This window comes from Protopterus annectens, chromosome 2.part1 (genome assembly GCF_019279795.1).
Source record: "Protopterus annectens isolate FY-2018-M chromosome 2.part1, PAN1.0, whole genome shotgun sequence".
In the NCBI taxonomy this organism is placed as follows: domain Eukaryota; kingdom Metazoa; phylum Chordata; order Ceratodontiformes; family Protopteridae; genus Protopterus; species Protopterus annectens.
In genome coordinates, this window is record NC_056729.1 from 1,701,727,411 (window position 1) to 1,701,740,827 (window position 13,417).

Genomic DNA, 13,417 nt, shown 5'->3' on the forward strand with positions numbered 1-13,417 from the left:
GATTCTTCGGCTGTACCACCTCTGCCGGACATCTCTCTTGAGGCTAGTGAAAGCCCGAAGGATTGCCCTGTTGCCTTGTCTGATTCCTCTGCCATGACCACTTTGGAGGCCAGCATGGATTCAACTTTACACATGTCCATGGAAGCCTTGCAGACATCTGCATTGGATGTACTGGGGGAACAGAGGCTGATAATTACCAAAGGGCCTAGGGTTGTTCCTCAGATATTAATAAAGGAAGAAATTCCAGCTACAATTATAGAATGTCGTCAGGGGTCAGAGCCTCCTAAGGTGTTTAAGGCTGACGTCCCTCTCAAAAAAGAAGCAGAAAACTAAGCACATTTCTCCTACTCCTAAATATCCTCAGAGTAAATACTTCACTCAATGCTTGTTTAATGCCCTTATGGCTCTAAAGCCTCCACAGGGGGTTTCTGTTCCTGCTCCTCCTCCTTGGTCTTCTACCCCTCTTAAGAGGCCTAGGCAGCAGGATTCTTCTGGTGATGATGAGATTCTGATGAAGAATCCCTGACTTATTCTTCTCAGATTTCTTCTGTCTTAGATTATGGTTCTGAGGAAGAAGAGTCTATTAGTCCTGATTCACCTTTTGATGAGATTTCCTTTGGTGACACTATTTCCAGAATGATGGAGTTTTTCAACTGGGACTGTGCTCAGGTGTCTGATGTTTAGAAGAGGTACTATGAGCTTCTGCAGATGGAGTCTGCTAGGCCCTCTGCTGTTCCTCCCATTCTTGCTGCCTTGCTGGATGCATTTTCTACTGTTTCTCAGGCTCCTGAGTCCCAGGCCCTTGTTCCCCCCCAAAAAAAACTGATGGGTTTTATAAAGTGCCTGATGAGTGCAAGTTTTGTTATAAGTGCCCCTTGGCTGACCCTTCTGTGGTATCAGTTGTCTCTGACAAACCTTACAAATTGTTGCCCTCTACAAAGTTGCTTTCCTCTGACAAGGACTGTAGAACCATAGACAGGCTAGGTAAGAAAATGTATACTTCTGCTACCCTGGTCTTTAGAGCTGTGAACTAGCAAACACACATGACCAGATATGTGTTAACTCTTTTTTTATCAGGTCTGTCAGGCTATTTCAGAGCTTCCTGATTCTGAGGGGAAGGCCTCTGCTCTTTCCTTGATAGGGATGTCTTCCCAGGTTTGTCACCATTCCATTAAATGCAACTATGATACAGCTGATGCTTCCTCTAGGCACCTGCCTCAGACTCCTACCCTGCTGTCTCAGCACGAGAACCATATTCTGCAGCCTCAGCTTCAAACATTGAACCTAGCAGCCTGGCTAATTACCTAATTTCTCCTTTACCATCCCTCAGTAAACCAGTGATGGATATCATGTTAGAGGCTAGGAGGCCTAGTACTAGAAAATCTTATGCTGCAAAATGGAAAAGATTCTGTGCCTGGAACCAATCTCAAGGAATGAGCACAGCAGTGCCCAACTTACCTCAGATTCTACAATACTTAACTGAGATGCTTCATAAGGGCTTGTTGTTTTCCTCAATCAAAATTCATGCCTCAGCCATTTCAGCTCATTACAACACAGTACCACCCCTCTCCTCTCACCCACTGGTCAAGCAGTTCCTCAGAGGGGCCAAAAATGTAAGGCCACCCAGGAGAGCCCAAACTCCAGCCTGGGATCTTAACTTTGTCTTGGAGAAACTCACTCTTCCTCCCTTCGAGCCAGCTGCTACTGCAGATTTAAAATGTCTTTCCTGGAAAACAGCTTTCCTTTTGGCAATCAGTTCTGCAAGAAGGGTATCTGAATTACAGACCCTTATGGCAGTGTAACCTTTCATCGTCTTTCATGTGGACAGGGTGTCCCTCAGAACCAATCCCTCCTTCATGCCCAAGGTGGTATCCAGTGTGGCTCTTAATCAGTCCATTCATTTGCCTACCTTTTTATCCAAACCCACAGAACAAAGGGGAACGGATACTGCACTCTTTAGATGTGCACAGACAGCTTAGATTCTACTTGGACAGGACTAAACCTCAAAGGAATTCTGAACAACTACTGGTGGCATTTGCTGCAAGTATAGAGGGGAAAGCTATTTCAAAACAAACCATTTAAAAATGGATAGGCCACTGCATTAATTTCTGCTATAAGCACCATGGAAAACCTTTCCCACAGGGCATCAGACTCCATTCAACCAGGGCTGCATCTACCTCTACAGCCTTTCTCAGGGGAGTCCCTACTAGGGACATCTTAGAAGCTGCTACCTAGAGTTCTGTACATACTTTCACCAAGCATTACCATTTGCCAGTTTTCTCTAAATCCAGGGCTGGTTTTGCCACTGCAGTCTTGCAGGGCCTTATAACTGGTCCTAATTCCATTTAAATTCCTCCTCCCAACCTTAGCTTTGGGAATCTACCCAAATGTAATGACTACAACAGTGAAACATGAAGAACATAGTACAGTTGTGTACACTTACCATAAATGTAGATGTTCTAGTGTATTCACTGTTGCAGTCCTGGTTACCCTTCCTCCAGCCCCCTTTTTCTTCCATTGGCTATACCTCTACTCTCACTTACTATGTTCTAAAAGCTTTTTGGTGTATTTGCTTTTCTGTTGGAGGTATGTCCTTGTATTTATGGATTTAATTGCTTCCCATTAGGGGGGCACCTGACATCTGGGGCAAGAAAAACTGATGTAATGGCATCAGCTACATTTTTTTATACCCCTGACGACCTGACGTCATGGAAGAAGGGACAGCAACCGACGCAGGACCCAAGACTTTGTTAATCAGGCCGACTGAGGGCTACTGCAAAGCAGATAACCCAAATGTAATGACTGCAACAGTGAATACATTCAATCATCTACATTTATAAGTGTACACAACTGTACTTTTTCCTCTTCTTCTGCATTTAGCCAAGGGTAACCATCACGTTACCTCACAGGGTGGACCTACTCACACAAGACAAGGGATCTCTCATCCATGTCCACCTGTCCGCTTTTCAGCTGACATTGTAGGTGATAGGGTTTTGATCCCCTTCAGAAAACCTTTTTTTCTGAGGATGTGCTTTGGGACCTGCAGGAGGCCAAGAAACCCTCTACCAGAAAATTTTATTTGTCCAAGTCAAAGCAATTTTCTGTCTTGTTTTTTTTCATAACCTGGAGCCACGTAATGTGTATGTTCCTTTGGTTCTCTTTTATTTCTGTGAATTGCTCAATGCTGGCTAGGCATATTTTTCTGTTAGACCCACCTGTCAGCAATTTCTGCTTGTCTGCCTTTGATTGGCCCTTGGCTTCTAGATTTGAGGCCAAACAGTTTCTTAAAGGCATCCTTCACATTAGGTGTCCTAGAAAGCCTGTCCCTCCTTTCTGGGATCTTAACTTTGTTTTAGAAAAATTGACTCAGGCTCCTTTTGCGCCTGCTGCTTCATTTTTCTTGCAGCATTGCTCTTGGAAGACTGTTCCTTTTCTGGCTCTTACCTCTGCCAACTGGGTGTTTGAGCTGCAAGCCCTTATAGCTGTTCCTCTTTTTTTAGTTTTTCAGAAGGACATGTTGTCCCTTTGTACTAATCCTTTTATGCCCAAGCTGGTTAATGAGTTAGTCTATTCATTTACCCACTTTTTTCCCTTCTCCGCAACTGCTAGTTATAAGGTTTTGCACGACCTGTATTTGCATAGACAACTTGGACATTATTTGGTTAAGACTAAAGCTTTTCATAAATCTGACCAGCTTTTTGTTTCTCTTCAGCCTACGTCTTAGGGTTTGGCTGTTATCAAGCAAATTATTTCTTCTTGGATATCTAAAAACATTTATTTTTGCTATTCTTTTCATGGGAAGAGACTGCCTTCTTATGCTAAGGCTCAGTCTACTAGGACTGTGACTTCTTCTGGTACATTTGTCAAGGGTTTGTATAGTTATTCTATACTTGAGGCAGCAACCTGGACTTCTGTGCATACCTTTACTAAGCACTATAAGCTGGATGTTATTTCTAGGCCCAGAGCTTGTTTTGCCAGGGCCATTCTCCATGGCTTCTCAAAGGGCTGTTCAGGCCCTTCCTCCATGCAGTCGTTGTCTTAAGCTTTTGTACTCTCCTTGTTGTAAGGAATGCTGCAAAAGTGATATGGAAGGACATAGTACAGTTGTGTTGTTTAAAATCTTACCATAACAGTAAATGTCATTCTCTTCACTGTTGCAGTATTTGCTCTCTCCCTCCTCCCTTGGTCCTTTTTCCTTCTAGATGTGCTTGTTAGTTGATAATGTCCTTTGGCTGTCATTCCTTCTGGGGCTTTTCAATTCTGAGGATGGTATGTCCGTATGTCATCTTTATGTCCTACAGTGTGAGTGGGGAGCATACGTGTGACATACAATGTACCCGTTACAACCTAAAGGCTTTGGTATACTGACCGGTCATCGGGTTTCCCTAGGCAGGGGATCCCTGTTGTAAAAAATACTGCAACAGTGAAGAAAATGACATCTACTGTTATGGTAAGAGGTAGGATTTTACACAGCAGTACTTTTCTTCAGCAGTGCACAGTAGAACCAGTACTGAATGGATTTTTGATGTAGAGCACACCAGAGTTCCCAAAGCAGTGCAAATTGCACTTGGTACAGAGGCTTCTTCCACAGTAACCACCAATGCAGAGGAAGAGGTATCTGCTGCCTCTCAAGATGCCATTGCAAGCCCTACAGAAGGCAACAAAGTGCTCCTTGACTGTTCCTGTCTGAAAGCAATGAAGCAAAGGCTACCCTTCCATTGCCATGAGTGGTACAAAGTCCAAAGTCACTCAGAATGATGAGCAGGTTCATAGAGATTAGTTCACATGTTCATAGGTTCATAGATTAGTACTAGGCTAACTGCCCTTGCAAGCTATTTTAAGCCTAGCCAATTATCCGTTGTGAGACTCAAACCCTGCACCTTGTGTTTGCAAGGCAAACACCTTAACCATTAGGCCACCCTCCCATCCCCCGGGTCAGCTCCATGGCATTCAAAGACAAACCATTAGCTATGGCACAGTCAACCCATTTTCATTTAGCAGCTCAGACACCTAGTGGAGTTGGCAGGAATAGATGGGAGTGAGGGAGTGTTGCCACCTAAATAACCGTGGGGGGGGGGGGTGCTGTGGCTTGCCACATGGGTGACATCTAGTGGAGAACTTGGTGTTCCACTCTGTGGAGCACAAGCTTAGCAAGCCTGCACTACCATGTGCAAGTTGCATGTTAATCTGAAGGGAATTCAACATGCAGAAGCACAATTTCCCTCGAGGGCAACTCATAGCGCTGCTCTGAAGAACCTTTTTTATTGATTGGGTTAGTCCACCTAGGCCTTTGGCTGATTATCAGTGGACACACAAGATGGTGGTCATATTGACTAAGGAAAATTTGCCTGGAGTATTAGGCAACTCACCTACTCTTTTTCAGTACATGCCATGAGATTGTTTATATTCACCTGAGCTTTCAGTAACTCGAGCAGATGGGACTTTGTATTAATATCACATCTGAAGCATGGCATACTCAGGAGTGTGACCACCCTCCTTATGCTGCACTGCTGACAGTAATGGAAAATTAATTAAAACATCCATTGTCAGAGGAAAGCTGACAGCCTTTTTATTTTCCACCACTAAGGGCAAATTCATCCTTTCATCTTTAGTGTCCATCTCTGCTTACATGCCACTTTTGAAGTCTTACACATGTTTAATTTGTACATTTTCTTGATGTTTATCTGTGAAGAAAACCTGATAAGTTCTGTAGATGAACTTCTTGGATTGTTACAGTATGCAAATAGATTTTCAGTAAAACCTGCAATATCAAAGTCTTTCAGGTGTTTGTATGAGATCTTGTACACAAGGAAATGAGATTTGCTGAACAGTTATGAAATGAGTGAGAGTGAGCGGAGTACTGAATGTTGTTTGTTACATTCCTGCAGGTGTTTGTATGAGATCTTGTATACACAAAGAATTGAGACTTGCTGAACAGTTATGAAATGAGTGAGAGTGAGCGGAGTACTGAATGTTGTTACATTCCTGCAGGTGTTTGTATGAGATCTTGTACACAACAAAGAAATGAGATTTGCTGAACAGTTATGAAATGAGTGGCAATGAGCAGAGTACTGAATGTTGTTTGTTACATTCCTGCAGCTTGACCACTGTATCCAGCCTGCTGTGATTACTAAAGATGTCTGCATGGTGTTCTACTCCAGAGATGCAAAGATCACGCCCCCACGTTCCTTGCGCAGCCTATTTGGTAGTGGCTACTCAAAATCACCTGACTGGTATATATCATATTTGTTGTTTCACTAACTTTTTTGTGAAGGCAGTTAACTCCTGCTTGACTGATTACTTGCAGTCAAAATGTTACTGATGTGTTTTTAGGCATAGCATAGCATTTATAGTCAAAAACTAACTTTGACTAGCTGTGTGGTGCACTTGTATAATTTCTGTTCTCTTTGCTGGCAGATTGGGTTCAAAGAGAGCCTTTGACTACTTTGGGGTGGGCTGAATTATGCAAATCATTAATCTGGAGAGCATGTGGAGGTGGCAGTATGTCACCTACTTGAGCTTAGGGTTTAGGTTTATCATCATTAATTTCAAATCCCTAGACAGATGATAAACTATGCCATGGGTTATGTCTTCAGTTTTCCATGTGCACTGATTCTACTTACAAGAAAGAATTAGAAGAGGCAGTGACCAAATCAGTCCATGTCAGGTGAAAAACATTCCGTTATAAATACATAGCTGTTGCTGAAATGTAGGAATGCAAAATGTTTTTCAGATCCATTTTCGCCTTTTCTTTCCTGGACATAAAGAGCACCCATATTCTTTAAAGCAGAAAAGTCATCAGTCTTGCAGTATTTGTTCTTTGGTTGCTGTTCTGCAAAGCATTGGCTGGGCTTAACAATGAATTTATGTTACATGTTCAGTATTGAAGAGGGCACTGTAGTTGGGAGGATAAAATTGTAAATGAACTGTGAAGAGCTCCACACATACCAAGTGCCCAGATATTTGCAGAATGTCCACATTTTTTACTCTTATTTTTGGTCTGTTCCTTATAAAATGTGTGGTTTTCTGGCAAATCACTGGGATGATCTGAGGACTGAAACTACTAAATAATGACATACATGTAAGTTTCAGACTTCAAACCGGTCCACAGGTTGATTGGCAGTGGAGTTTTTACTGTCAGGTTGCCAGCCTGGTGCCCGATCTTCACAGAAGGCACATGTGCGCACACACACACACACACACACACCCCTACCCCTACCTGCATGTATTTTTAAAACTCACTCTACCGTAGGCAGGACATGCAGAATATGCACAGAAGGTGCTCCAGCCGAGAATTGAACCGGAAGACCTCTTGTTGTGAAGCGACAACGCTAACCACTGCATCACTGCTGCTGGCTTAAGGAACTGAAAGTTACCATGGTCAAAAAAGGCAATGGGATGATTTTTCTTGTGTTTGGTGTAGTTAGGTAACAGAGAGAGAATATTATTAAATTGCCAAGTGGGATGAAGTAAGCAGACACTGGTGATTATAAAGCACAGAAGAGTAATTGAATTAATACTTTGTATTGTTAAGAGTAGAAAAACAGACCAGAATTCTGGATAGAAAACTGGTTCATAACTACAAGAAAGGATGACCATGGTGTTGTACAAGAAAGAGTTAATATGTTTTTTGTCTAGTGGTTTTATAATGCTAAGGTACATTAAGTATGCAAACGAAGATGGCATACCCCTACAGTGTTCACGAAGTCGGCAAAACCACTGAAGGAGAGCTCATTACTCAGTATTTTAACCGCTTTGGAAGAAAAAGCCACAATGGGGTGGTGGCAGCAAACATGTCCTGACTGAGTCACTGTTGCAGTATTTTTAACAGATGTGTTGTAGCTCACTGACGTCTGGCCAGGGTACCAAAGCTTTACCTTCCTAGGACGTATGTCCGGATGATGATCTCAGCTCATTGGCATAGGGATATAAAATTTGATGTATGTGCAAGAGCCTCTATCTCACTGCCTGCCTAAAAGCTTGTCATTGCATCTGACAGAGTGTGATCATTTGGTCACTTGGTATAGTAGCTTCGCTTGTTGGACTCAGATAAGTGCCTCATTGGGGATCCTTCCTTTCTAAACCTTTGTCTGTTTTGTTAACAGTTATTAAATGTCAGTTGGGAGGGCTAAGTGCAAGTGCGGTAGGCAAATTCCATACAAAGATTTGCACAATAAGTGCCTGTTCTGTGTAGGCACCAAACATGACTATAAAACCTGCTCCATTTGTCAGTCGTTTATTCCTAAAACCCTGTAGTCTAGACTAGCTGCACTTAATACTTTCTTCGGGACCCAACGTTTAAAATACTTGTCCAACTCCACCATGTCGAAGGCCCAGACTTCAGCCTCCTGACCAATAAAAAACTTAAAAGACCTAGAGAGGATTCACCTTCCATTGTCTCAGAATTGGACATAACCGCTTAGGTGGTCAGACCTGTGATATGCCAGTCTTCTTCTCACAAGTCCTCTACCACAACCCCGCCAAAGGCCAGTATAGCTCCTGAGGCCTTGCAGGTGACTGAATCCTCTGATTAACAATGCCTCATCATCTTGGAGGGCTCTCGCATAGTCCCTCAGATCCTTGTGCGTGAAGAGATTCCTGGTACTCTGATAGAAATGTTCTAAGGCTCAGAACCCCCTAAGCTGCTACAGGCAGATGTCAAGCCTAAGAAGAGGCAAAAACATAAGCACTTGATGTCCCTGTCTGCATCCAGGGAGAAAGAATAGATGGATTTTTCTGAGGAGGAACCAGATGAGGATTCTTACCACTTTCTTGACTGTTCTTTCCAATTACTCTTCCCTGAACAGATATCCTCAGATGAGGGAGAGTCACTTCCAAGAGGCCTCCTTTGGAGAAACATTGCAAAGCATGATGAAGCATCTTGAATGGCAATACAGACAGGTGTCTGAGGTGCAAAAGAGATACTACAGCTTATTAGAGATGGGCAGTCCTGCTCCTCCTCCAGATCCCCCAGTGCTAGAGGATTACCTAGATGCAATTCAAGCTAACTCTTCTGAGCCTGATTCCCAACCTCCTGCTCCAAAAAGGCTAGATAGGTTCCGCAAAGTTCCTGATGAACTCAAAAAATGTGTGACAGACTCAGCTGCAGTATCTCTAGCCTTGGACAAACCTTCCAAGCTGCTTCCTGGCACTAATGCTCTCCTCAATGACAAGAGCAGTCAAGCAGTGGACAGGTGGGAAAAGAAAGTGTGTACTTCCTCCTGTTTGTCTTTCAGAGCCATTAATTACTAAATTCAAATGACCAAATACTTGCTGTCTGTGCTGCAGTCCCTAAGTAAGACCATCATAGAGTGATCACCTGAATCAAAACAGCATATGCAGTCTGTAGTGACCCAGGCTTAACAAATAGCCAGGTACAGTATACAGTGCAGCTGTGGATGCCTCTTCCAGGGTGGCTGCTACTGGTTCAATGGTTAGGCAGTATGCCTGGATTTGTGGCCACCCTATTCTAGAAGATTTCAAGTCAAAAATTCTAGATTCCTCCTTGGGTAACAACCCTCTGTTTAACTCACAAGCTATCAGTCTTTTCTAGGCTTTCCAGGAACAAGGCAAATCAACAAATGATTACCATCAGATTCTGCTTTCTTCAGTTCTCAGGTGACATAGAAATTATCTAGCAAAATCTACTTCTTTGCCAAAAGAGATCCTAGAAAGCTTCTTAGGCAGAGGAAAATTACTAAGAAACAATTTCCAAGATTCCCAGAGAAAACTCTGAGGAATGATACTCCTGGGATGCCTCAGACCCCTGTGACTATATTCCACCTGTACCCCCCAACACACACACTTGCCAGACAAGCCCTTGCTGCTCTGGGACTTGTGGCTGTGATTATTTATTTATTTATTTAACATTTGTTTACCAGGAAATTTCAACTTGGAACGTGCCAATTTTCAACAGAGGCCCAGACAGAAACATTCCCGACACATTTCTTTATAATGTGGGAGGAAACCCACACAAACCCAGGGAGGACATGCAGTCCTCTGCACAGAAGGCTCCCCAGCCGAGACCTGAACCGGAGAACCTCTTGTGAGGCGACAACACAAACTGCTGCACCACTGTGTCATCCAGTTCCTATGCATAAGGAAAATAATGGTATCTGAAATCAGTGTGGTCCCAGCACTCTCACCATGTTGAGACCCGCATTCCTCTTCTTCCTTGCATCAGAAAAGAACTCTGTTGGTCGAACAACCAGATGAATCACAAACCAGGTCTTCCATTCACTCCAATCTCACACAGCCAAGTCCTGTTTGTCAATTCTCAACACCTTCCTGGTGGTACCAAAGTTCAAAATGCTTACTCTCCAACAGCTGCTTCCTATGCTAGCCAAGGACTCCTGGCTGGTTACCCTAGACTTAAAAGAAGCTGATCTGCACATCCCCATAAGGGAATCTTGCAAGAAATATCTGCGTTTCAGGGCAGGATCTATGCACTCTCAGTTCTCTGCACTTCCCTTTGGCTTGTCTACTGCGCCCAGGGTATTCACAAAGTGCCTGGCTCCAGCCATTGCATACTGCAGGCAGAGGAACATTCAGATGTGCCTATATTTGGATGATTGCCTGATTCAGGTGGACAATCAGGAATTGCTACCTCAGCACCTGACATTTGTAAAGAGACTCCTAACTTCCCTGGGGTATACCATCAATGAAAAGAAATCATATCTGGTATCCAGCCAAAAAATTGTATTCCTGGGAGCAAGCTTGAACACAACTTCCCAGATGGCATTCCTCACTCCAGAAAAGCAGGTTTATCTGACAAATTACTTCAAACTGCTGGCCACCCAAACCCAGCCATCTGCAAGAAAAATACTGCAAGCCCTAGGGTTCGTGGTCTCATACATTCTCCTAATTCCATATGCAAGACTGCATATGAGGAAACTTCAATGGTACTTAAAAAGTCTCTGGTGTCAACATTCTCAGGACCTGGAAACAGTGATTCCTATTATTCCTTGCCTAAGGACAGAGTTCCTTTGGGTGGGCAGAGGCCTGCAACTACAACAAGGAACTCCCTTTCACTCAACCCCTTGCCACCCAAACCCTGACAACAGACGCATCAGACTATTCATGGGGGTTCACATGGCAGGCAAATGCATTCAAGGCAAATGGAGCCCAGGTCAAATGCGCTTGCATATCAATCAAAAAGAAATGTTAGCTGTACAGAATGCACTGACAGCCTTCAAATACCTTATCCTTCCAGGACAACTCTTGATAAAGACATACAACACCACAGTTAAGTGGTACATAAGCAAGCAGGGAGAACTCATTCCTAAACACTCTGCAGGTTAGCCATGGCTCTGTGGAACACAGCCTTGAGCAACCCAAGTGCTCCTGCAAGCTCAGTTCCTGCCAGGCAAACAAAATTCACTGGCAGACGACTTAAGCAGAAATCTAATGGACCCACACAAGTGGAATCTGGAACCCAACTCATTCAAGTTTCTAATCCACAGGTGGGGGGACACCAGAGGTGGACCTCTTTGCTTCCCCCCAAAACCATCAATTGAGAAAATTTTGCACCAGAACTCCCCACAGCCAGGTATGGAAAGTGGATGCCCTATCCTTTACATGGGAAAACCTCTCAATCTATGCCTTTCCCCCTCTGCCCCTCCTCTCGAAGGTGCTACTCAAGATAAAAAAGGACAGGCCAAGGACAATCCTTATTGCACCAGACTGGCCATGCCAGCACTGGTACCCACTTTTACGCAGTCTGACAACAGTGCCATCCTGGCACCTGCATCTGACCCCCTCTCTGCTGTCCCAGCAGGAGGGCCAGATTTTGCATCCTCATCTGAGAACCCTGAACCTAGCAGCCTGGCTTATTCCCTAAATACATCACCAGCAACCCTCAGCAAACAGGTACTGGATGTCATCCTTGAGGCCAGGAGGCCTAGCACTAGGAAATCCTATTCAGAAAAGTGAAAAAGATACTGTTCTTGGAGCCAGTCTCATGGAAAGGACACAGCCATGCCCACCTTACCTCAAATCCTAGATTATCTAGCAGAGCTGCTCCACAAAGGCATATCCTTCTCATCAGTTAAGATTCATGCCTCTGCCATCTCAGCTCATTACAATACTGAGCCACCCCTCATCTCTCACCCTCTGATCAAACAGTTCCTGAGAGGAGCTAACAATTTAAGACCCCCAAGGAGAGCTCCCACTCCTGCCTGTGACCTTAACTTTGCACTAGAGAAGCTCACGCTTCCCCCTTTTGAGTCTGCTGCTATAGCAGAGTTACAATTTCTCTCTTGGAAAACAGCCTTACTTCTAGCCATCACCTCAGCAAGAAGAGTGTCTGAGTTACAGACCCTTATGGCTGTGGAATCTTTCATTATTTTCCATGCGGACAGGGTTTCCCTCAGGACTAACCCATCATTTATGCCCAAGGTGGTATCCACTGTGACTTTAAACCAGTCCATCCATTTACCAACCTTTTTTTCCTAATCCTGAGAATAAATGGGAAAGGATCCTGCACTCCTTGGACGTGCACAGACAGCTTAGGTTCTACCTTGACAGGACTAAACCTTTCAAAAAATCTGACCAGCTGCTAGTCAGCTTTGCTATAGGGGCAGAGGGCAAGGCCATTTCAAAGCAAACCGTCTTCAAATGGATAGCAAACTGCATCCATTTCTGCTACAAACACCATGGAAAACCTTCCCCACAGGGGATCAGAGCCCATTCCAGTAGGGCTACCTCTACAGCATTTGTCAGGGGAGTCCCTACCAGGGACATCCTGGAAGCTACAACTTGGAGTTCAGTACGCACCTTCACCAAGCATGACCACTTACCTATCTTTTTCTAAATCCAGAGCTGGATTTGCTACAGCCGTCTTACAAGGCCTGCTAGCCAGCCCTAACACTTCTTGACTGCCTCCTCCCTTCCTCAGCTTTGGGAATCAACCCAAGTGTGATGACTGCAACAGTGAAACACGAAGAACGTAGTACTGCTGTGTACACTTACCATAAATGTAGATGTCCGAGTGTATTCACTGTTGCAGTTCTGATTACCCTCCCTCCAGCCCCGTGAATTTTCTATACTTTCTACCTATCCTCTTTTTGGCCATATTTTACGGCAGTGGTATTTACTTTTCACTGGAGGTGTTCCACACCATGTAATTGCTTCCTATTTTGAGGGCTCCTGACATTTGGGGCAAGAAAAACTGATGTAATGGCGTTGGCTGCATGTTTTATACCCCTGACGTCATGGAAGAGTCGACAGCATCCGACACAGAAATCCAAAGACTCTGGTATTCAGGCCGACTGAGGGCTACCTGCAGGCAGTTAACCCAAGTGTGATGACTGCAACAGTGAATACACTCGAACATTTACATTTATGTTAAGTGTACACATCTGTACTTTCCCGCTCGTGTTTCACCTGTCAAAGGGAAATTAATGAAGAATCCCTCCAC

The 13,417-nt window shown here is 44.1% G+C and overlaps 1 protein-coding gene across 1 annotated transcript in view; it reads left to right on the forward strand.

Moving 5' to 3' along the window:
• Window positions 1-13,417, forward strand: part of KIF1B (kinesin family member 1B) — a gene marked incomplete in the record, with an annotated part of 2,363,676 nt that overhangs the window by 1,984,817 nt on the left and 365,442 nt on the right. Inside the window, 1 exon segment of the mRNA XM_044063146.1 lies at window positions 6,100-6,233. Within this exon segment, the coding sequence (XP_043919081.1) occupies window positions 6,100-6,233 (134 nt within the window).